This window comes from Cyprinodon tularosa, unplaced genomic scaffold (genome assembly GCF_016077235.1).
Source record: "Cyprinodon tularosa strain WSP-4 unplaced genomic scaffold, ASM1607723v1 ctg101, whole genome shotgun sequence".
NCBI classification, from domain to species: Eukaryota; Metazoa; Chordata; class Actinopteri; order Cyprinodontiformes; family Cyprinodontidae; genus Cyprinodon; species Cyprinodon tularosa.
This window is the reverse complement of record NW_024037794.1, coordinates 942,272-968,579: the sequence shown is the minus strand read 5'-3', so window position 1 is coordinate 968,579 and position 26,308 is coordinate 942,272. Positions and strand designations below refer to the sequence as shown.

The window sequence follows — 26,308 nt, the reverse complement described above, 5'->3', positions numbered from 1 at the left end:
GGGAGCAAAGATAATCAATATAATTGATACAAAAACAATTGGATTGCTGGAGTTGTTTAACCTAATTTCTCTTTATAAGTAAATACTTTCTTATTTCTTAAATAACAGTGAATGTTATATATGTCCTAAATTATTAAACCTACCATATTAAACAATTGACATCACAATTTTTAGCTAAGATGCTCTTATGAAGTTGTGTTATTTTCTAGATGAGCTATGCATTATAGCTTTATTCTTTTTATGAATTTAGTAAGCTGAAATATCTGTGCTCTTGTTTTGCAAAGCTGAAATGTGCTAACTAGAAAGGTGTTTTTATCTTCACTGAGGTGTTGCATCTGGAGGAGGTGTCTGATGCTTGTAAAAAGCTTAGTCCAAATAAATTATTTTGTTGCACAGCATTTGTTACTCCTAGCTGTTAGTCTCTAACAATAAAAGATCCAGTATATCAAATATAACAAGCGAAGTAAACTTTTTTATACATCCTCTTAAAACCCACCTGGGCATCTAATGCTTTTAATTACACCACAGGTTTTGTTCTGATAATGAATGTACTAGTTAAGTAAGCTTCTCCTTTTTAAGAAAAGTTTTCAGTATGTTATTATTCTCCAAAACAGAGAAGCAATTTTAAGGGAAAAACAACCCCCTCTGTGAGGGTTTATACATCTAGAGGCATTTAATATTTGATGGTTGGTAGCTGAACAGCGTCGCTTTTGAGGCAGAAAATTATAACGTTCATATTTGTCTTTTCTGTTTTTTTTTGGCTGGTTGTCTGTTTGCCAAAACTTATGCCAAGCTAATGAATGCAAATCTGCTGGGCAGCTGACTTCAGGAGGCTTTTCAACATAATAACTATGAAAATCGGGTCTCTCAAAATAATAAAGGCTTGAATAAGTTGTTGCATCTCTGAACTCAGAAAGAAATCAATCTTGAAAATGTGCTTTGTAAAGTTTTCAGAAACTGTAATCCAGCATTTTGAGAATGCAGATAAATGAATGCCTGTAAAAACAACTTTCTTTTTTACAGTAAAAATCATACAGGACAATAATATATGTTCTAACACTGTATTGCCAGAAATGAGACATTACAGTTTAGTGGCTTTACAGTTGACATTTTTAAATGTGCGTGTATACTAGCTGAGGAAATATGGGTCAAAGATGCTGAAATAAATACTTATAATTATTAAGACCTTGCTCGTTTTCATACCCTATAAAAGTAATGTATTAGTATTGGTTTAAAAACAGAAAAGGGACCTGCAAGGACCTTTTCATCCTTATTTGAAAAACAAAAGAAATGCCTTAAAGGCTCCCTGAAGTTCTCCTATGCTGTTTAGTACATTAGAATACAGTGACCTTTTAGGAAGATTTAGGGTATATGTTGGCAATATGTTCAGGAAACTTGGAATTAAAATGTTATAGTTTCCAAAACACAGTTAAAATTTTACAAATTACAAGTGGTGTTTTTTATAGAATCTGTTATCAGTAAACCATGTACACAGCCTACATTTTACTGGACCTTATAAACAAGAAATATGTATTGAAACTGACATCATGACTAAAATAAGCCGTTTTTTGTGGATCAGACAGATCATGTGCAAAAAACAGTAGGATTATGGTTTTGCTTTGGTTCTTGTATATTAACCTTTTCTTCACAGCTTTAATGTTCCTTTTGTCTTGCCGTAAGCTATTTTAACCATTTATGGTTCGCCATAGAACCTTTTTCTCATTTTCATGTTGGCAGGTGATTTCTGTTTCTTAGTGTTGTTAGTGCGTTATGCAATTGCTTTTTTAATCATTCCCTCTACTTTATTGAATATATCTTATCAATTTATTTCATCCCAGTTTGTCCCATTTCCCCTTCAGCCAGACTCATCAGCTGATTAATGAATTCTCTTCACCTGTGTCGCCTCATTTTGAATATTTCTTACACCTGTTTTTCTCACTATTTGTCTTTTTTTTTTTTTACAGTTGGTATTGGGTTCTCAGTTTATTTCCCGTGTCTGTGTTCATTTCTTTGTCTTCTTGTAAGACCAAATATTTTATTTAATCATTAACTTCACCATGCTGCTTCCTAACTTCTATCTGTACCTTTGTTCTAATTGGCAGCTTATTACTTAAACTAACATTATAAAAAGGATTCAGTACAGAGTTTTGCAAAAGGAATCTGGTATGAGTGAATGAACAACCTTACTCAGCCTAGATGCAGCTATTGATAAGTTCCTTACCCTTGACTGTTGTTTGCACCACATACTCTAGAGACTAAAATCTTTTCTTGATATGTAATATTATAGAACAGGGTTCCTCAATTACTTCTAGAGCTCCAGTGTCCTACACCTTTTAAATGTGTCTCTGCTTTAACATACCTGAGTATAATAATCAGTTCATTAGCAGGTGTTTGGAGAACTTGTCAGTATGCTGAGGAGGTAATTCAACCTTTTGATTTAGGCATGGAAGCAGAGACACATCAGCTACACACAAGGGTAGCTTACATAGGAATATGTTTACTATTTGGAATTGACAGCAAAAGCTTCAGATTATGATTGTGAAAAAGATGTTTATTTAGGCTCTAGTGGACTTTTTTATTATTTTTGAAAGTGGGCGGATATGAAATGGAAATAGGAAAGGGGGAAGACATGCAATAATGGATGGAACTCCCGATCAAGCGTTGCAGGTTCGAGATTCTATATTTAGGACTAAGGCCTCTGAACAAGGGTTGAATGATAACACCAGCGCTGGTCCCAGAAAAAATAATTCAAACCAAAATAGAGTATATATAAGTAAGTAAAGGACTGGACAGTATGAAGATAGATATTAACAAGTGTTGACTAGTTATTAAAGACAATAATACACATAATCTTTGATTCAGAAATTTCCCATTATTAATCGCCAGTCTCTTTCTATTATTTGTTAAATTTTTTGGGGTACATATTGTGCTTGATCTTTTTTCAAAATAATTTAGGCAGCTTTTAGTGATTGTTGTATTTTAAGTTCATTGATAAAATATTGAAAGGTTACAGTATCTGTTAAATCATGTGTGTTGGGGCATGGTGGTAGGGACAAAAGTACAGGATATGAATGGCTGCCTACAGCAACATACATTTACAGACTCTATTATATATTTGGGTTGGACTTGAGGTATAATACTTGTATGCTTCTCTCATTTTCAAATATCTTAAAATAAGTGATGATCAATGCAAGTTGCTGACTGCTGAGTTTTTCAATCAACACAGTATGAATGAAGGTTCCAAGGAAAAGGGTGTTTACAAAACAGCCAATGAAGCAAGTTTTACTTGTTTAAACACACTTTTATTAACATCTATAGAAGGGGGTTTATTGAGCAATTAAAAACAAAGCCATCTAAAATATACAGTTGCAGTAAAAATGAAGAAGCAGCTTATGCTTTAGTTCCAGAAAGTACTGATACTGACCACTTCCTGTAACATAAAAAACAAAAATAAACTTTTAGGGGTTACAATTAACATCAAGACAAGAAAGTCTACTATGGTTTTGGTCCCTCTTACAGTAGGTTTGCTTAATCCTCCTGGTCTACCTAATTTGGGTTTATATTAAATAAAGATGCCAAGAGGGTAATCTTAAACAGGTAATACAGTTATTGCTTGAACAGTTCAATAAAAAACCTCACTTTAAAAATTCCAAAATATCCCTTTGAGTGTTTTTCTGTGTCCATATGTTTAGTCTGAGTCTTCAATTATACTGCTACAAATTTGTTCTTTCATCCCCCCCCCCCAGTTGAGTAACCAGTACTCTACCTATCTTGCATTTGAACCCACAGGTTGCCAAAATAATGAACATGTTTGCATCTTTATGATTCATAATCTCAGCCCCTTCTCTTCCGCAGGAAGTGTTACCGTATCTGCATCCTTAGACTGTTTGGTGGCAGAACAGGGCTGCATCCAGGAGCCGTCCTGCAAAAGCATCTATCGACTGCTGGAGTACTGTGCAGCGGAGGAGGCCGTGTCGCCCCTCAGCTCAGATGCCCGCCTGGAATGCCTGGAGGCCCAGAACTCACTGCAGCATTATCGCCCCCTTCAAGTCTGCAAGTGTCAGCGGGGCTCTCGCAGAGAGGAGCACTGCCTGAAGGTTTACTGGACTGTGAGATTTGCAGGTGGGCATAAAACACAAGCTTGTATTTGGATGCTCTTTGAATTGGATTGGTTTATTCATGTGGTTTCATATTGTGGTGCCATTTATTTCAGCATATGATGAGTATGAAGTGTCACCATATGAAGAGCTGAAGTTAAACCTGGTGAGGAACATAGAAGTATCACGTATGGCCTCCATTATGGCAGGTAGAGTATGTCATATTTCTTTGGAACAAACAAAATCAAGAAAAAATAAGTCATTGTTTTTATTTCATGCTAATCGGCACATTTCTGCCCCATTTAGCTTCATCTGCTGTTGTGGACGGACAGAACCAGTGTCTGAAGGCTGCTCAGGACTGTGGCCTGTATGAGAAATGTGGCTCATTGCGGTCAGAGTATGTAGTAGCTTGTACCAAGCGAGCAACAGCCACTGGCAACAGCTGTAACCGGCAGAAATGCCACAAAGCCCTGCGGCGCTTCTTGGAGCGTGTGCCAGAGGAGTATAGCTTTGCTCTACTGTTCTGCCCCTGCTCCGACACTCTCTGTGGAGAGCGCCGGAGGAAAACCATTGTGCCGTCATGTTCTTTTGAGGAGAACGCAAGAGGGGAGGAAAGAATTGGAAAACCAAACTGCCTCAGTCTTCAGAATTACTGCTCCAGAGATGAGCTTTGTAGGTAAGACCGTGCCGTACACTCTGTGATGGGGCCTTTAAAGACGTACCTGAACATCACCTGTAAATGAGCTCTCCAACATATCCCTTCCCTTTCTAATGTTATAGTGGAGGATGTTCTTTTTCCGTGTGGATCACCAAAATAACTGCTCCTACTAATTGTCAATCATTCTGGTGATATGTTTACTTAAGCCTGTCCTATGTGCTCGTCCCCATTTTCACTTACTGGTGGTGAGTCTGACATAGTGGAAAAATTGCAAATTTTCTTTTGGAAAGTAAGCTTGTATGAGCGATGCAAACAGGAACTTTTAAACATAGTGTGCACGAGGAGAAATGGACTTGTGTATGCTCTCGCATGCATGTTCAATAGGCGTTCGTTCTCGGGAGTGAGTACAGGGCTGCTCATGTGCTTTTTTTTAATGGAGAGGGTGGGTCTTTAAAAAAAATCACGAAAATCCTCCACTATACCATTGGGTATTGGTACGTATTTGCATATTTTTTTAAGTACTGATACAATATTTTAATGGCCTTAGATTTGGGTATGGACTGGCTGGGGCATTCCAACATGTGAATGTGTGTGTTTAGGATAATTGTTGGGTTAGATTGTGAATACACCACACTCCGGTTCTAGTCTAAACATATTTGCAGTCTCTACCAGTTTTTTTCCTTGGATTTATCTGTATTTACATTAAATCTAAACATAATCCCCACTGTATGATACTGAAGCTGATGTGTTTAATGGTCAGCATATTGATCTTCAGCCTTGCTTTTCTGATTTCCTCTGATAAGTAATCCATCACCAGTTTAAGGAGGATGGAATGGACATCTTCCAAGCTTTATCCCTTACTTGGTCTACTTGATGCTGTTGGATTGCTGGTAATTTACAATATTAGCATTCATAGAACAAAAACATGTAGGCAATTTGTGGCCAGGGAAATATTGGACACTGGACTAGAGTGAGATTAGGTTTTTTTTTTCTTGGTTGCAATAGGTGAAGTCAGGCACATAGTATGAATACTAAGGCACTATAGTTTAATTCAGGGTCATGTTTTCTGCAACAGTGGTCTCCATGTGAGTAAAGGGTCAGCTTCAGGGCACCATCCAAACCAAAACCTCTTGAGAATTTCCTTTAGGTCTGCAGAACTTCTCAGCTCTTCTTGGGTAGTGCAGTAGCCTACTTGGTCACACTCTCTTGATCAGTGAGACTCAGGATGCATGAACATAAAAAGCTTTTCTTTCTGCCATAGCTCTCTCTCCTAACACTTAGACATGGTACAGCAGCCACACCACAGCAGAAGCTGCACCCAACCCACGGTCAATTTCATGGTCTCTTTTCCTATCAGTCATGAATAATACTGGGAGACAACTGAACTACTCCACCTGAGAGAGACTCTCCCATCACTCTGGAGCAGCATGGTGCTTTTTAAGGAAAGGAAATGCATTTGAATGTGACTTACTGATTCATCTGGCACTGTTAGTTTACTCATAAACACATACAGCTCAACCCAGAGGTGTGCATTGTAAAGTCTATCCTGGAACATGAGATTATTTGCTTTTTTTTGTATTTTATTTAAAAAAATTATGACAAGTGCAACTAGAAAAGTGTAGTTTGCTGATGTTATGTGAAATGTACCCTACTCTATTTTCTAAATGACTAAGGGGGACAATAATGCACAGGGTGTTTTCCTGATACTGGTAATTCATAATAGAGCTGTGCTAGTGCGTTTTTACTAACAAAATTCCTTTAATATAAAAAATTCATAAGATTTTCTGTTTCACAAGGCAGCAAAGAGTTTCAACAAATCAATGAGAAAAGCTGTGAAACATTCCGTCAGAGAAGCGGAAAAATACAGTATTTTTGAATACATCGTTGATAGACTCCCTAGGCTCATGTTTTTTATATTGCGGAACAGGACCAAATACAGACAGAACTTGGGATGAGAATGGAGGTTTTGTTTATGAAAACAGAAAATGTTGAGGACATTGAGCAGAATATAGAGCATTGAGAAAGTAACAGGAGGGAACAGCCGAGAATAATGTCAATCAGACAGCTTATGTACAGCGGGAAGAGTTTAGAATGACACTGAATATGGATTAGTTAATTAGGAAAAGCTGTGGGAGAGAGCAAGGAGGTAAGACTGAGGGATGGCAAAAAAATTAACCCAAAGGGAACTGAGCTAGACAGAAATAAACTACAAGCCCAGGGAATACACAGATCCAAGAGAAGTTAATTCAAATGCCCCAAGATCATAACACATGAATAAACAAAGAAATGAAATACAAAAGGGTGAACTAGTAAGGTTTTAGTAAACCTTTTTATAAAACAGCAAGAGAGACAATTTAAATTAGTATGAGCAAGGCATTTGCAACAATAATAAAATGAAACCAAAACACAAATAGGAGCTGAAATCTAAACACCAGAGGATCATAATACAGTTAAAAATAAGACTCTTTGGTTTAGTTAATCCAACCTGTTATGTGCTCCCTTTAGTTTACTAAAATCTGGTGCAACTGGGGAAGGCAGTGAAGGGGTGATGAAGTGGAGACCTTTAGTCCAATGTGGGGCAGCAATAAGAACACATATCTAGTTCTCCCTTTCCTTACAGCTCTGACCAGCTACAAGTAAATCCATATGGGGTTTAATCTCTAAAAAGTGTTTGACTTTTTTTTTAATCAACCTGCAGTTTTTTTTTTTATTGCATGATTTATGTAAAGTAACTAAAAATCTATTACCAGATTTATTTTCTATTTTAATAATAACTAGGTAAATTTTAGATCTCTAAAGCCCAAACAGAAAATGTTTCTAGTCACAATGTCAGTTCTTAAAGTTAGTCCACCTTTACAAAAAATGAATATCTTGACTATATAACTATAGGCAATTATTAACATCAAGTTAAAGGTATAGACCTGGGAGTCACAAAGGATTTTAAGATGGATCTCCAGATGCTGACAGACAGCATCCAACTCACGATCTCTATTGCACTGCATAGAACCATGAAAAAAAAAAAAAAAAAGCAACAATATATAGTAATACATGTAAATAAAGAGATTACAATATATGTGTGTATGTATATATATATATATTTGAAAACTGGATGCCTGTTGGTTTTTTATGGTTTTTGACTTTGGCGCTTTATTCTCATGTCACAAATATGTTATAAAACAAATGAAAAAAAAGGTGTTCTGAAAGCTGCACGTAATTTAAATTTGTTATTGAGTGTCCAACAGCAATGCAGATAAATGTTTCAATTGCAATAGATGCCTTTTTGTGCTCTGCATTAATAACCTATTAATGTACTTGATACTTTATTTTAAGTTGGGAAAGTATTGTGTAAGAGTGGTAATGTCATGAAGTCAATAGCAAGCTACCAATTTTGGTTTGTGCAATGAATCTGTTGCAGAAAGATAAAATAATTTAATATTTAATAACGTGCAAGTAATATTATTGTTATATTCATCAAAAATAAATACACATCGAATGCTTTCTTCATACGGAGTGGCTTTACAAAAAGACAGCCAGAAGTTTCAATAGTGTGGTGATGTTATATGTGGAACACAAGACCTGGTCATTACAGCATCTCTGCTGGAAGTAGTACTAGCAAAGTATCCAGCATGGATTTGAGTAAGGGTGCTCCGATCAGGATTTTTGGGGCCGATCACCGATTGCTGAAAGCAGTATTGGTTGAAACCGATCACCGATCACCAGTAACCGATCACTGGGTCTATCTGAAGCCTTCCTTTTATCATGTCATATATTCAATTTTAATAGTCTTAACAAAAATGTATATGTATTAAAATTAACAGAACATAATGTATTGTGAATTGTCAACTGTATACTTTTATTGACAGAAAACATTCTACATTTTACTTCCTTAGAAACATCTTAAACAGCTTAGAGCTTAACAAATAAGCCTTATTTCTAAATAAGATACAAAAAATCTGTCATTGTTAATTTACACAAACTTAAAGTGCAGAGCAAAGAAAACAAAATCAAATATTTTGGGATGCCATGATAAAAAGGCATAAGGTATTTATTTTAGGCTTGTCCTGCGGTAATTAACTGAAAATAGAAGCCATGACGGAACAGTCACACATCTTTAGATAATATATCAGTTCTTGTTTGGCTTTTTGTCCTAGCTCAAAGTCTAAAATGTCCTTTTAATCACTTCAGATATTTTTCAGTAGTAATAAAGTTTTGTAAAATTCAAACAAATGCTAACTTTAAATGTTCTTTTAGCTCCTTTAAATCTACATACATTTAAAGTGCACAGCATGGAAATCATGAGTCAATTAGAAAGAAAGAAGAGGAATAGAGATTAGTAAAGCCATTTCTCTTAAAGCTTACTTGTTAAGAATCAATGGCAGATTTTGCTTTAGAAATATAAGCATCTCTGCATTTTTGGCAGACAGCTTGTTCCTTTTCTCATCTACAATATTCCCTGCTGTGCTAAAAAGTCGCTCACTATCTACACTTGTGTACGGAGCCCAGAGGTAGGCTTGTGCTGCTTGTGCGAGAGCGGGGAAACGACTTTTATTGTCTCGCCAAAAAACAAGCGGCTGTCCGCTCCGTGGGATGACTGGCTCTGATACGTAGAGGTTAATCTGCGATGATGTTGAGCTGCTGATGTCACCGCCACCATGTTCCCCGTCTTCATCCAACAACTCAGCCTACATAGCGTTTAAGGAGCCAGCTCGACTTTCTCTGGGGGCTCAGTGCCAGTCGCTTCCAGGACAAGGACATCAGAAAGCAGCCCGCGAATCCGGGGCCTGAGTGCGTCGGAGAAATATCTGTCTTTATACCTTTTTTGTTTGGTTGAAAATAAAAATAAAACTTAAATGGATTTACTTAAACAAACAAGATTTTATTTTAGCTGCGCGTAGGTTACCTAAATGCACTACCGGACCACCGTCCGTTTTCTTCTTCTTCACCACTTCCAGTCGCATACCAATGCAGAGCAACTACAGCGCCCCTAGAGGAATCGGAGGAGTGAATCCAACAAGTAGTGCGTCTCATCGGCCCATCTGATCGGCCTTTATGGAGACCGCCGATCAAACTATTTAAAGCCTTTATCGGCCGATAACGATCGGTGACCGATCAATCGGAGCACCCTTAGATTTGAGTTTATCGAGTGAACAATTATATTAAGTTTTCTCCAGTAAGGAATTGAAATAACTGAAGCAGTAACTTGGAGATCTAACAAATCATCACCCTTCTGGATTTATCTATTAGTTTCCGGCTGTGAGCCCATTCTTGAATGCAAAGTAGCTGAGACCACTGCTGACCAAATTTGCATCTGCAAACACAGAGATTGTTGCAATGCTCTGTTTAGCTGTTGTCATTGTAACCCGTCCATTTCTGTTGCTTTCTCTCCACATAAATCAAATTCTGCTCATAAGTGTTTATGAACTAGACTAAAGTATATGAATGTATCATGTGGCCCAGAGTTGAGCTTTACGGCATTTTGAGATCCCCTTTAACATGAGAGTTAACTAAGCTAATAGTTGTTGTTAACCAGCAAAAAAGATATGACACCTGATCAGGTATATTTTTTGTGCTCTAATGTTTACTTTAGAGGTGTGGATAAGATACAAGTAACTCTATGGCTTCTAGTCTGTTGCTTTAAAGTGGTCTGCCATCAGAATCCAAAATACCGAGCCAGACTGTTTCATTTTGTGGAAGTGCGTTGTTTCCAGTGGCCTTCATCGGGACTAAAACTGGAATTTACAGTTTCAGCACCACAGTGGCTAAAAGTTATTTGAGTATTGTTGGAGAGAAAAGCATTTCTAACATGCTATAAATCAGTAAACAACTGCCAGTGCATCTGTGGTCTAGCTACTGACTTTGTCTGATCTATTTGTTGTGCTCTTAGCACTCAGCAGTGGGTGATTATTTTTTCTTGATCTGAGATTCCAATCTTTTAAACACACAAAATCTTTTAATAGAAATAGAAAGAGGGGGTCGAGAGAAGGTACTCAAAGTGTGTTTTAAATTTAAAATTTATACTGTATCTGGTCAGGATTATTTGGGTTTCTGAGTGTAAAATAAAATGTTACCCTCTATAAAATTAAAGATAAAAAAGGTTGATAAAAAATGGTAAATAAAACATTTTAGATCATTTTACACAATAAAATAATTATGTTAATTATATCAAATTATAATAATTTTATGTAATAATTTTAATGTTTAAAAAATACCTTACACATCGCAATTCAGATCCACTTTTTACATTTACTCTGTAGTTTTTTTATATAGAAGTGCTTGATGCTGATATGCTGAATAAAAATAACACATTTCTTTGCAGTTGTTTCTGTTCCTGCTGTTTCTTTAAATGTTTTGATTTATAACAGCACTGAGTGCCAAAACAGAATTTTTAAAATGTTTTAAAATGCATACAGTTTTAATGTGCTGATGATCTGAAAACCCATTTTCTTCACTGACTCTGTGTTGTGTTTCTGCGCGTGTGTGTTTCAGATCCCGGTTTGCAGATTTTCAACATAACTGCCAGTCTTCCTCTCTCTCTGCCTCTGGCTGTATGCGAGAAAGCAGAGCCATGTGCCTCAAGGCTTATACTGGACTCATAGGTGAGACAGTGAAAAACAAATGAAAGCACACATGAAGGTAAAACAGGGAAATTTACGGAGAAAAAATGCTTAGAGTAACTTAAAGAACTCATATCAGTTTTATGTTTTTTGCTTTTATGTTTGATCAATATATATTTTTAATGTTATTTCAAGAGATGAAACTAAATTGGATCTAATAAAGTCCAGAAAGCAAAACATTTGAAGCTTGGCAAAAAAAAAAATTGTATTTATGTTTTTCTCCTGCTTTTGAATAAACAAAAAACAATAAAGGCTAATTGCATTCATAAATATTGAAAATCATTAATTTGGCAACCCTGCATATGCAAGAAATTTAATATAATCTTTAAACTTAGGATTTCCTGTTTTTTTACATTTAGCATGACAAAATACCTTTGTCAAGCGAAAATGTTGTTTATATGTTTTTTTTTTTTTTCAGGAACAATTATGACTCCCAACTATGTGAGCAACAGCAGCACAGAGGTATCCCAGTGGTGCACGTGTGAAGGCAGCGGGAACGAACTGCAGGGCTGTCAACGCATCCAGTATCTGTTCAGCAACAACTTATGTCTAAGTAAGTAAAATAAACTTTGTGGGACAGACCATCTCAAGAGCAGGAAGCCCACACTTTGTGCCCATTGAAAACATGATAGACTTTGAAATATTTAGAAGATAGCAAAAAAATAATCTAAAACTTAGGCCAACTCAGTACAGAAGTTATTCAACATACATGAAATCACATTTCTTTCAAAAATAACTTGGTTTCTATAACTTAGTCTTCTAAAGCATATATGAGAAAAGCTGAATTGCTCCATAAAAAACCCTGCATGAAAGTATTTAATTTAATTTATTTATTTAGCTCCGTTAACAACATGTCATGACATGCACTTTGGAGTCAATTGAATAAAATGGACCGGTTGGTTTAGGCACAGAGCATCCATATAGCAAAAATTAAGAGGAAGACTCCTCTTTAACAAGAAGAAACCTTCAGCTGAACGCCTTCTTCCACGACTGACAGGTTTAGAAAGACGGAACAGACACAAAATGACCACTGAAGCACTGATTCATAGGCAGCTTTGTTTTGAAATCAATAAAAAACAGCAAATTAACTCTAAATGTTTTGCCTTTATCAGATTTAAAGGGAAAAGAGAGAGCACATTCAGTTAGTTGCTGGAATAAACTGAACCAATAGCTTCAGTATGTCCAAGAGAGAGATGGAGCTATCACATTAAGTTGTTGACAGCACTAGTCCAGCTAATGCCTCCCTTCAGCATCATATAACAGCTACACGGCCAGATGTGACTAATATTACAAGAAAGAGCAAAGAGAACATAAAGTTAAGCTAACAAATATTGTGAAATTGGAAAATGTAGCAGACTGAGGAAAAGTGGCCTCTATGTCTTCCAGCAGTCTAAGTCTATAGCAGAATAACTACAGTGATATCTCAGGATAACCTGAGCCTTTATATTTATTAGCTTTAAGAAATGTAAAGTTTTAAGCCTAGCTGTAAAAGTAGACAAGGTGTCTGCCTCAACGTCTAAAACTGGAAATTGATCCAAAGGAAAGGAGACAGATGAATAAAAGATCTGCCCGCCATTCTACTTTTAGAAATTCGAGGATCCACTAGTGAACCTGTAGATTGAAAGAAAAGTGCACTGTTAAGAACATAAGGAACAATCAGATATATGGTATAAGAGCTTGGATAATAAACGCCAGAAAAGATTCAAACTGGAAGTTAGATACAAACTGGAAATTCAGTTGGTTATACCTGCTCTGTGCTGGCTTTACAAAAGTAGTGAACTGTTTTCACTGTCTTTCACCTAACAGCAGAAAACATCAGTTCCTCCAGTTTTATGTTACATGGAAACAGTAATTCATTCTTTTGCTGTGAAACTGAAAAATTTGATCTAGCATTAGGACAATCAAATCTCTTGTATATGATGGAGCTTCATTAAGTAATGAATTGACAAAACTCTTAAGATTTATTATGCTTGAAAAAGTTTTTGTTTTTGAAGATGACTGCTATCACTTCTCTATTCGGGGAGCTACTTTAGGACCCCCATGTGCTCCAGTATCTGATCATTCTAAAAAGAGAAAACTCATACAGAACAGTAATGGGAGGTCTGCCTCTTTTCATAGATTTGTCTCTTTTGACTCCGCTTCCTTATTACTCCCAAATGACTCCTCATTTAGTATCACTTAGAGTGTTCTATTTAAGCCCTACTAAATAATTCTGAACAGTGTCAGTGTAAGCGACTTTTTTTACTAGTGTCTTCATAAAAAACTGTATAATTTATAATATTTCTAGATTATTTGTTTTAAACACTTGAAACAGATGCCTTGCAAACAAATCCATCCTTTGCATCCCGACAAGATATTTAGCCTTTTGGATGGAGTCAAATTGTGGCACCTATGAGCGTGTGCAGCTGCACAATGCTGAAGGTCACAAAGAACCAACATTCACACATTCAGATTTCATAGAAATATGCTGCACGGCTCATTGATATTTACTAACTGAAGTTGAGTTAGGTTAATGATTCAGTTTTTTTTAGAGCATATGGCTGCTCTAAGGGATAGAGATGAGATATGAAACTGAAAAATACGCAGAAAGAAAAAGACCATTTTATTGATAATATTACTTTAGTTTTTGGTCCTCAGACCTTGGCAGGAAACATGGTGTTGAATTTTGTTTGATATACAAGAACAGGAGTGAAGAACAGGGATTTTTCCCCCAAGCCTGAAACTGGTGGTGGAGTGAAGATAGATGAAGGTCAGTCATGAATGCTGGTTGGTGAGACGGTATGCTTGAGCTGTATGGAGAGATCCAGTGGGCTGCGTGAGCTGATACCAGTGCTTCACTCAGGGACCTGAAAGATGGAAGTCCAGCTTGGATAAAACAGGTTGCGTGAACCTGTCAATGATGAGCAAGCATGAAGCGACAGTGGAGAGGAAAAACTCCCCATTGGGAAGAAACCTCTGGCAGAACCAGGCTCAACATGGCTTTCTTCTGCCGGACCGGTTGAAAAGAGACAGGGAAGGCAGTAAAAGTCCAGGAGGAATGTAACTCTGATGAAGCTTTGGTTAGGATGGTAGAGAAGAGGATGGAGGTGGTTGAAACGCCGTCATCTGAATTGAAGTCCGACATAGCACGACCACTGCCTGCGCTTTGGGTAGCAGACTGAGTTGTGGATCTGTGGCCTTTTAAGATGAACGCTGGATGCTGATTGGGCTTTTGTAGAGGTGTGGTTCAAAGCTGATTAGCTGGTGTTTGAGGCAGATGAAGGTAAGTAATCAGTTTATTCAGTTGAACTTTCACCCAGGCTCCATGGACATGATCACAATAAACATGGACCTAAACACAAGAATGTCCATATTTAAAATTATATGACATTCTACTCTCCTTCTCAGAGATAATTTTTTAACACATTTTCAGTTAGTCATGTCATATCATATTTTATGGTTTAGTTACATCGAGCGGTGTATTTGGCACCCTATAAAAAATAAATATTTCAAGACTTTATATCACATATATTATTTGAATAAGTTAGTTTTCTCAACAAAGTCCTGTTCATATGTGTGGCACTTTTGGAAAAAAGAATTATCCACCTTGAAGAGAAATTGTACAAAGATAAATTGTCAAATACCCATTCTGAAAGCCTCAACCTTGTGAAATGATTATGTAAGATAGCTAGTGACAAAAGAGAGCTCTACAAGGTATTCAATAACAGGTGTATTTGTATATTAGAAAAAAACACCTGTTGGTTCTGGTTGTAACCATAGTATTTAATGAGTAAAGCTTTGGACCAGTTTTCTGCCAGAATCCTTCCATATGACTGGAATCTATGATTTGCATCTTTGTGATTTAAGGGCTTTGCTGCCACAAATCTTAACGCAGATAGTCACAGTAATGCAAAACATTAGATAGTGATGGTAATGTGAAAACCATAATTAGCAGTTAAAATCATTTTTGTGTTTGATTGTTCATAATGCAGTGCAGCGGTTACCAATTTATTTTTCATCTTTATGCTTTCTAGAAGAATCTTGTAACTGTCAATCCTTCATCCGCCGCTGTTATAAGAGGGAGGAAATGTTGTATTTAAGCTGTCAAATGTAAGTGTTATCTTAATTAATGTTGAGATGGTGATCTAAGTGAGCACTTTCTAAATGTGCATTAATACAGAATTTAAATGAGATGGGCCATAATTGATGATTGAGAGGGTTAGTCACTGAACCATAATGTCTTCTTATAAATAAATGAACAGCAAGACGTTCTCCCTGGTATTTGGCTGCCTGCCAAATGTGAATCTGATTTCGAAAGTCGGCAGAGTCAATGAATCCTTTCACCAAATCTGATAAACTGGATGCGGCTTGCACTTGAGCTGCTGCCAAACCAGAGTGAGCATCTAGAGTTTTTCCTAAGTATATCCCATTAAAATGTAAGAATGCATTGTTTAGCATAGTCTGTACTAAGAAAAACTGAAAGAATAAGGGACAGACAGAGAGACAGACAGGCGGTTTTAATTAGAAATAAGATTTCACAATGAGGGACCTTATTAGCAATCAGGCTGTATGTGACTTTCATTTAGCCGCAGTGCTTACTTTTTGTTCGCAACATTGTCCTCCAGAAATAATGTTGAGGCTGAGATTAGTTATGATTGCACACCAATGCAAAGTGTAGATAGTGAAAGACAATGGAGACTCTGCAGGCCTGTTTTTTGCCTGCCAATTGGATACGATAGCTATCCGGAAGTTTGGAGCTGATGGTTTATTCCAGAAAACTGGTGTTTCCTCTTATTCTTATGTTAATATGTGTTTATGAATAGTATCAAATTAATTAACCAATTGTTAAAAAAAACTAAAAAGTGAACAGCTTTTGTTAACCGTTTAAAAAGGTTAACCTTGCAGAAATCATGTTTGCATGTTTTGTTACTGCAGAGTGGCCATGTGTGAGCAGGCTGAGCAGCAGACGGGCCTGTGGCAGGGCTCATTATGTTGGTGATTAAACAGCCTATCCATATGTGACCATCCACACTTCCTACATTCAGTTCAATTCAACACTTTAATATTTCTCTGCTTCCCATTCATTTATTTAGTCAGAAAGCTGAGACTAAGGTGTTTTCATACAAACAAGACAAATATTTCTAGTAAGAAAACCATTATCATAATAAAGATGTAAAATATATTTCTTAAAACCCTTTTACCTGATAACTTTCACAAAAACTTAATTATTGTAAATTGTGTTAATTTTTAGGGCTTTTTTTTATTGGTTTAAAATATTGGCTTAAAATAGCAGTGTTTTAAAAGTTTTCTCTCACTCATCCATAGTGGAACTTTGACTTTGCCCTCCACAGTTGCAGCCTCTCAGTACTCTGTGCAATCTATGCCATCCCATAATTATTTTAACATGTTTTAAATAGATAGATAACTGGATCCCAGCAAATTGTCTCCATATAATTGTCTCTTTTCCTGTTATAGTCTTATTTATACTTCTTAAAAACATGATGGATTTCTTAAACAATGTCAGATGCATCTAATAGAAATGATTTTTTAAAACCTTTAAAAAAATACATCTTTAATTATTTCTTTGAATAATGCTTTACTTTTCAAAGTTAATCAGATAAATTGTATCTATCAGTACTTGCCTTCCAGCTTCCTCTGGTATAAATATAACGTGACACAGAGACCTATTTCTATAGGTCGCTGGCCTCAAGCCTGGATAAGCATGTTTATTTTGCAACTATGAACATTGAGGAGGATCGTATAGAAGATAAAAGAACAAAACTCCAAAACTAACTGTATTTTAGTGTGTTGCAATAGATTACTATTTTTCTAGACATTCTAAGCATGAAAATATCAAGTTTTCTGAACTCTAATAAAACTGTGTGCTCTGATCAGAATCAGAAAAAAACTTGATATTTACATTTGACTTTTAAAAAAATGGATGAATATGTGGACACTCTTGTCTCACTTACTTTTTAACTACTGAGGAGGATGATGTCATGATCTGCCCTAATAGCTCACCTTAATTATTCATGTCATTCACCTGCTTAACTCTACCCGGCTGTTAATTATCACTCATCTCATCCACCTGCTGGTTCTCCTTTATATTCAGCTTAGCCCAGCTATCGGGGCCAGATCATTGTTTCTTCCCCATTTGATGTCTACATATTCTGTTGCGTTAGTTTGGTTTATTGTAAGGTTCATGTTTCCGTTCCATTGAGGAGATTATTGTCGAGCCAGTGTCTTCAGGCGAGTTTATTCCTCAACACGTGGTGAGAGCGTTTCAGCGTTTCCTTTGTGATTTTAAATTGCTTCAACTATCCTCACAGTTCATGAGGCTTCATGTGAACATCTCACCGACCAACTGTTGGAGTGCATAACTACAGTTAGTAATAAAATTTGTGATTTTCTTTCCATTTTTATCTAATGATCTATCTAATTTGGCAGTGTTTTTACCCAATCTACATATTTACTTGGGCAAACTAATGCAAATTAGTCACATTAGCCAAAATACTTAAGTATAATCACAACCTTCAGAAGTCTAAGGTGGGTCTTGAACCATCAACCTCAGGAGTGAAAGGCAATGTCTTAAAGCTGGCGGTACCAACATTGGTAACTTTTGGTAACAGACAACAATAGTACCTAAAACTGAAGCTACAACTGTGTCCACTGGCTTGCTCAGATTTTGAACATTACATTGTTTGATCTAACTGAAATAGTTTTAACCAAATAGATTGGTTGGAAAAACAACCAATCTATTCTTAGAATCTATCCAAATTCTATTCAACTGACCGCAGCTCTCCTACAATCTCCCTCATCTTGACTGAATACTGAGGCTGTTTAAATGCCTGTCAAAGTTCTTGCGCTTTCTTAACCACTTCCCGAAGTGGTCACATGGTATCACTGTAGCGAGGCTTCGGACATCATCAATTGTGGCCCCTCCTATTATCCTATATGGACTAAGAATCTCTGGGAACTCCTTCAAGACCATTGGAAGACCATTTCAGGTGACAACCTCTTGAAGCTCATCAAGAGTGCCCAAAGCAGTAATCAATGGAAAAAAAAGGTGGCTACTTTGAACAACCTAGAATATAAGACATATTTTCAGTTGTTTCACAATTTTTTGTTAAGTATATAATTTCACATGTGTTAATTCATAGTTTTCATGCCTTCAGTGTGAATCTACAATTTTAGTCATGAAAATAAAGAAAACTTGTTGTGTCCAAACTTTTTGTCTGTGCTCTGTGCTGTGTATATATATATATATATATATATATATATATTTTTTTTTTTTTTTTTTTGTGTGAAGATATTTATTAGTTGAGTTTTGCTCTAATGTGTATCAATATGGATCTAAACTGAATTTAGGCTTAAAACAAAAACTTATTTATAAGCTAATATGTTTAAAACAGCTTTTCTCATAAATATCTTAAAACATGAAGTATTTGGCTTTCATCTTTGCTGAGAACACACACTGGTAATGTTGTAGTGCTGATTCAAAGACGAATTAAGATGTGAAACTAATGAAGATGTCCCCTGCTGATTTTGTTTTCAGACAAAGCCATCAGCTCCATGGGAATCTCTGCGCCTCCTCCCATGGAGCACACTCCAGTGCCAGTTTCTCAGCCCTCTCCTCGCGTCTTCCAGGAGAGGGTCCATGTTAGCGTCAATACGCTTCCTGAATTCAACAGTGTAAGTATCCTCTATTGCTAGAGGCTCACTATGTGTTGCTGTTAGGCATTTGGCTCAAGTCAGTAGACTGTATACAGAATCAATACACCTATGTATTACTGAGGACTGTAGGAGTACTTTGAGGCCCAATAGCTCTCTACATAATCCCAGATTATTCCTGTTTTACTTCGTCTCATATCTCCCTCTCTCAGTATGGTGCAGGATTAGCTGTAGGTGTTTGGTGCAATCTTTACTGTTAATATTCATGTGAGTGAGCTAATCTTTTTCATATGTACAGTTGTAATCCTGCTATATCCTATATTGCAAATATCTTCTTCCCAGTAATGAAGCCTTAGAGGACCCTGTCATACAGTACAGATGACTTGACTTTCCTATTTCTTATGCACACTTCACTTTTAGAGTCTTAACAGTGATGTTGAGTGGCTGGAGTAAAATAAAATCAAACTGACTGGTGAAGCTTCCTTTTATGTCTGGAATTACCTGCCAGAAAAATGCATGTAATTTACTACAGAGTGGCCATGAGCAAATGTCCTTTTTTCAGAAATGTCAGTTATGTTGTATTTTAAAAGACATGATAGTTAAAAAGAAAAGAAAATGAAGGACCCAAGAAAGAAGCAGACAGTAAAGGCTACAAAGACAGAACAAAGGAAGGACCCAAACAGGGAGAGGTCAAAGAAGGTCAACAGTTAAAGAAGTAATGAAACAGGAAGGAAAGAAATAAGGTGAGAGGGAAGGAATACATGTAGGGCACAGGAAAGGAAGGCAGAGAGAAGAGACATAAAGGACAGAAGATTTCTGGAAAGAAAAGTCCAAAGAAAGGAGACCATTAAAGCTGAATTTATGCCTGACGCATCTATGAGGGTTAAATTACATCATATTAGCTTGCAGGGCTCTCTGCCCTGACACCTAATTGACAGAATGTCTGCACCTTGCGCCTATGAAAAGTTGCAATTTAGGGGACTACTGTCGAAGGTTCCCAAATATAAATTTTCTGCCCATAAATATCACTACGATCAACAGATTGCGAAAATCTTTTAAAGGTCCTTCACACAGGATGCAGTTTGAACTGCACTTGCCATAGTGCTGAGCCGCCTGCTGCTGCTGCACTGGTTTGCTGAGTATTGGGTCATTTGTTGTGTAGTCAGCAGCAATTATGCATCTGTCCTGTTCTAAAAAGCAAATACTAGCTCTACTAGCAAAGAGGAAGAGGCAGTGGGTGCATGAAACCCTGCAGTCCAGGGAACAGCTTGGGGAGGTCAGGCTTGTTAAGAAAGGCTCTAATTAGCGGTGATGGGGATCACCTTCCCATCACACCCTGCAGAGAAGAGAGAGAGATAACCTGGGCCTGGAACCAGACCTCTGACTTCTTAAAACATTTTGTCTGTTTTGTTGTTTTTCCACTTTTAATTTGATAAAATGCTTTAATTCAGTCCACTGTGTTATCTGTATTTCCTGTTTTGAAATATTAACAGCTTGATTTGCCAGTTCTGATCTCATGTTCTAGCTGTTCCTGCGGTTGGTTTGTCCTTTTACCTTATTGTCTCCCCTTATTGCTTGCGGTTGGTGCTTTTCTTATCTGATTTTTTCTCCATTTAGTTTCAAGCACAAGATGTTTTTTTTTAGGAGTAAGAATACTCACATTAAAGTTTTTCTTAGAAACATTTGGTTCCTCCGTCTAAAGACTGACTGACTCAAATTTAATCCAGGGTATACAGGTGCTGGTCATAAAATTAGAATATCATGAAAAAGTAGATTGATTTCAGTAATTCCATTTAAAAAGTGAAACTTGTATATTATATTCATACATTACATACAAACTCATATATTTCAGATGTTTATTTTGTTTAATTTTGATGATTACAAATGACAACAAATGAAAATCTCAAATTCATCATATCAGAAAATTAGAATATTACTGAAGACCAATAAAAACAAAGGATTTATAGAAAAGTTGGCCAACTGAAAAGTATGAACATGAAAAGTATGAGCATGTACAGCACTCAGTATTTAGTTGGGCCTCCTTTGGCCTGTATTACTGCAGCAATGCGGCGTGGCATGGAGTCGATCAGTCTGTGGCACTGCTCAGGTGTTATGATAGCCCAGGTTGCTCTAATAGTGGCTTTTAGCTCTTCTGAATTGTTGGGTCTGGTGTATTGCATCTTCTTCTTCACAATACCCCATAGATTTTCTATGGGGTTAAGGTCAGGAGAGTTTGCTGGCCAATTAAGAACAGGGATACCATGGTCCTTCAACCAGGTACTGGTAGCTTTGGCACTGTGTGCAGGTGCCAAGTCCTGTTGGAAAATGAAATCTGCATCTCCAAAAAGTTGGTCAGCTGCAGGAAGCATGAAGTGCTCTAAAACTTCCTGGTATGTGGCTGCGTTGACCCTGGACCTCAGAAAACACAATGGACCAACACCAGCAGATGACATGGCACCCCAAACCATCACTGACTGTGGAAACTTTACACTGGACTTCAAGCAACCTTGATTTCCAAAGGAAATGCAAAATTTACTTTCATCAGAGAACATGACTTTGGACCACTCACCAGCAGTCCAGTCCTGTTTCTCTTTAGACGCTTCTGACGCTGTCTGTGGTTCAAGAGTGGCTTGACACAAGGAATGCGACAGCAGAAACCCATGTCTTTCATACGTCTGTGTGTGGTGGTTCTTGAAGCACTCACTCCAGCTGCAGTCCACTCTTTGTGAATCTCCCCCACATTTTTGAATGGGTTTTGTTTCACAATCCTCTCCAGGGTGCGGTTATCTCTCTTGCTTGTACACTTTTTTCGACCACATCTTTTCCTTCCCTTCGCCTCTCTATTAATGTGCTTGGACACTGAGCTCTGTGAACAGCCAGCCTCTTTAGCGATGACCTTTTGTGTCTTGCCCTCCTTGTGCAAGGTGTCGATGGTCGTCTTTTGGACAACTGTCAAGTCAGCAGTCTTCCCCATGATTGTGTAGCCTATAGAACTAGACTGAAAGACCATTTAAAGGCTTTTGCAGGTGGTTTGAGTTAATTAGCTGATTAGAGTGTGGCACCAGGGGCCATCAATTTTGAACCTTTTCACAATATTCTAATTTTCTGATATGATGAATTTGAGATTTTCATTTGTTGTCATTTGTAATCATCAAAATTAAACAAAATAAACATCTGAAATATATGAGTTTGTATGTAATGTATGAATATAATATACAAGTTTCACTTTTTAAATGGAATTACTGAAATCAATCTACTTTTTCATGATATTCTAATTTTATGACCAGCACCTGTAAACCTTTGCGTATCATCAGTAATATATGGTGGTGCTTCTTGTTACAGATCCTTTATGGGGTAATTGACAGGATCTTAATTATGGAGAGGAGGTTGTTTGATTTGGAAACCTCACAATCTTACCTATGCTTTTTGTGGCTGATATAGTATTATTGGCTTCTTTAGGCCATTACCTTAAAGAGGTGGTTCACCACTTACTAACAATCATCCAGAATAACAGTAAGATCCTCTTACATCTGATCCACAGGAAAAAGGTGCACTTCCCCCTTTGATTTGGGGATCAGTCTCTGCCTTGTGCAGATAAGTTTAACTATCATTTCTTTTCACGGGCGATGGTAGGATGGAATGAGAGTTGGAAGGATGGTCCTTCTACACAAAATTCACCTAAAACATCATACTACTCTCAGACTTTACATTAGATAAATGTATAAATCTATATTTCTGGAACACAAAGCAATGGAAGGAAGTAATTAAAATATTTATATATCATGTTGGTATCTGGGTGAGAATATAGATGGCATGAAAATGCGCTAAGAAGGAGGGAAGCAAGTATGATGCTTTTGTGCTGTAATCCTTTTTGGAAAACCCTGCATCCTGCCATCTAGGTGGATGCTTCTTTGACATACCTGCTGCTAAGTCACTGTTTAAGATCCTTTAATGGAAACAGTTCTCCCTAATACCTACGGCTCCAGTCAGCAAAAGCATGCTGCAAGTAAAAGTGACTCAGGTATTGTTCTAGACCCACATCTAAATTTGCTGGACTTTAAGGCTCCAAAATCTAAAATCTCTGCACCCATAAGAAGTTTATTGACATCCATGTTTTGATGGGTTAAGACTGTTTTGGCAACAAAGGGGGGCCTGCAGACTCTTAGGCACATAGTCCTAATTCTTACCTGATTAATGAATTTTCTTAATAAAAGATGTATATTACATGAAAAACCTTGTATTACTAAGGTTGCTATTTTATTACCATGTGTTTACACTGGACACATGGCATTAGAAGTACACAAGAAAAACATCAAATCTTCCAAAGCAGCTTGACTAATTAAAATAATTCCACTTTTTTTTCAATTAAAACACCTATTCTTGGCATTTGATGTTTTTTTGGTAGCCTTGAGCTGTTTTCATGTGTAGTAAACTTTGTGTTGTGCAGAAGGTCTCTTCTTGACCTTCCCTCTATGTTTCATTGCTCTTAATAATTAGAGCAATCACTCTTTCTCTCCTTCACAGATGGAGGACGGCGAGCAAGAGGGGGAGGAGGAAGAAGAGGGAGCGAACGAGGAGTTTAACGTTATCCCACCGTATTCTGAGAAGGACTCTGGCACTGAATCCGGTGCCAGAGGGAGTCAGCGAGGAGAAGCTAGCCAAGCAGAGCTCGCTCTGCCATTACTGCTGCTGCCAGCTCTCTTCCTGAACTGGGAATGTTGGAACGACTAAGGCCTTTTTTCGCGGTGTCAGAGTCGCCACCAATGTCGAATCCATTGAAGCACTCACTGTGAACCACTGTCTATGGTTACAGAAAAGACATGTAAATACCTCCAAACAAGTTTATGTTCCTTTCCTTCTAAGACTGTAAAGTATCTCATCTTGGTTTATTTTTTTATTCAGCTTGAGCTCATTCAACATTTCAACAAGATATGACTCATCCTTCAATATATAAGCTTCCTTTCCGAAAGGAAGTAAACAAAGGTACACAATATGAGTGCAGGGGCAGAGAACCGTGTGGGCAAAAGCTATATCTAGAGTTTGCCCTTTCTTAAAGTGAGAAGTACATATACAGTACTTCAGTAAGAAGAATGTCACCCAAGGCTACAAAAACCATACACTCAACGCAAAACCATACCCAGTCCACCCGTCTGCAACCAGGCTAGAGTGCAGCTTTTGATTTTTATTTCATAACTCATGTTGCATCCATTTTTCTGCTGCCCCTTTGGCTCTTCTTTTCTCTTCATCATACTGTGGTTAAGAAAGAGGAAACGGTTTCTAACAGGCTAATAAAAAAGGAAGCCACTTTGTAAAAGAATGTTTTTAAAAATTGCTTCATTTAAAAAGAAAAAAAACCAGGGATGAGCTTCAAAATGGTTTGCTGTCACATTTCCTTCAACGATTTGCACTCAACCCACCAAAAAGCATGAAGAAGTAGTCTTGTGTTTTTTTTTTTTTTAACGCTGTGCTTAGTATTAGAATTGCTCAGAAATCAACCGCGGGCAAAAGTAATGAGATCAAAATCCATTGTAGAATCTGTGTGGGGAGAAAAGCAACATAAGCAATTACTGCACAATTCAAATTGCTCGCACGTAGTGTGGTGGGTGTGGGTGGGGGAGTCTTGAGTAAGGCTCACGGGAGAAAAAAGCCAATTTGCTGCTGTCATAGCCTCTCACTTTTTATCCCTAGGAGATCTGGTTTTAGTGCTCCCTCCAAAACATATACTTTAAATGTTTTGAAAGCAAAATGAAGTTATAGGGATGGAACCAGGAGGGCAAAAAGCCTGCTGGCTGCTCCCGTCAACAGGCAGCACATTTAATTATTCTCTCATCTTGAAATATCTCTTTCTGGTGTGTTCATTTTCCTATGATGGTTCGTTTTCCTCTAAAATTAGGGAGCTTTTTGGACAGAGGTAAAGAGAAGATTTTGCAGAAAGAAAAACCAAGAAGAAACCAGCCAAGTTCCCTAAAGATTTTTTTTGCGTTTGTTTTACATAACTATATGCAATCATTAAACTGAAGATTCGTCATCAGGATCTCACAAATGAGGGAAAGGCTGTATGAGCCCATATTGTCTGGTCTTATTTACTTGACAGTTTATTAAAATGAAGGCCAAACGTTGGATGCAAATGGATGAAGACAGAAATGCCCTGGAAGCCTACAAGCGGTGCTTCTCCAAATCCAGTTTTACCTTATCAGATTCTCTAGAAGTTAACTTTAAACTTTAATTGGATTCTGTCTGTTTAATAAATATACCTCGACTGTTACTTGCTGTAGGGCAAAGTAACATCATGCTGTTATTTGACCATCTCCTTGCTTATAGTAGCTTAGAAGTAAACTCTTCAGTTTGAACAGCTTCAAAGTCCAAAGCATGGACAGAATAACCTGTTAAGCTTTAATTTTCTGTCAGCTCAGTAAGTTATATATGATATACAGAAATGCTCTGCTGGTCTATGGTTAAAATACTTACTCTTCTCAGTAATCCCATGCTGAGTTGACCTATTCTTCAAGATGTTTTATATAACTATCATATCGTTCATTTAAACTTTAAGACCCACTTCAATTCTAAATACATTTTCTTGAGCCAACTACTCAAGACATTCCAATCATGACTCGATTTGGTTTAAAACCCATCCATGTAAATTATAAGCTACAGAGTCCTAATCAGATCCTTTGTGAAAGTTTCAATCAATTGTTTCCATGCACAACATTTTCCCAATCGGATCTAAACCTTGATCATGAATTCAAAATCCTGTTTATATGGAAACCCAGTAAAATGATCAGATTCGCGGAATTATTACATTTTCCGGAAACACTATGGTAGTAGAAGAAGCTGCCTATTTTGTTAACAAACCCATACTTGTCCACTCATCCTCAACTTTAGCTATTCTTTGTGTTTGCCATTCACATTCTGTCTTCTTCAGTCGTGTCTATAATGTAGTTTTTTACATTATGGACCATTGTTGCATCTTTGTGTTCATACTTCTTTTTTGGATGGGCATTTTAGTTAAGTTAATATGCCTTGGGTGTATCCTACATAGCCTTGGGTATCCCGTGATTCATTGCGAGACCAAGCAAGCCGGCTGCTCCGTGCTCAGAGGAAAATTGTAAATTGCGCCCAACAGTGGTGAATATTGTAAGTGCAGTTTAATATGATACAAGTATTTTAATAATTCTGTCTGAAATAAATGGAAATAGTTTTTTAAATGGTTATTAAGTCAGATAAGTGGTGGGTTTCTGTTTGGTTTATTGAAAGGTTTAATCTGTCCCAGTGCAAATGGGTTTGGATGA

General features: G+C 37.1%; 1 protein-coding gene across 1 annotated transcript in view; it reads left to right on the top strand.

Annotated features, from left to right (window-relative positions):
- The window catches only part of LOC119778395 (GDNF family receptor alpha-4-like), a 38,407-nt gene extending 12,380 nt beyond the window's left edge, over positions 1 to 26,027 (top strand). Inside the window, exons 2-8 of the mRNA XM_038277606.1 lie at positions 3,856 to 4,122; positions 4,214 to 4,306; positions 4,404 to 4,773; positions 11,242 to 11,351; positions 11,788 to 11,922; positions 18,904 to 19,040; positions 23,544 to 26,027. Of these exons, the coding sequence (XP_038133534.1) occupies positions 3,856 to 4,122; positions 4,214 to 4,306; positions 4,404 to 4,773; positions 11,242 to 11,351; positions 11,788 to 11,922; positions 18,904 to 19,040; positions 23,544 to 23,750 (1,319 nt within the window). The 3' untranslated portion in view covers positions 23,751 to 26,027. The remainder of the gene's footprint in view (positions 1 to 3,855; positions 4,123 to 4,213; positions 4,307 to 4,403; positions 4,774 to 11,241; positions 11,352 to 11,787; positions 11,923 to 18,903; positions 19,041 to 23,543) is intronic.
- The last annotated feature ends 281 nt before the right edge of the window (positions 26,028 to 26,308 follow it).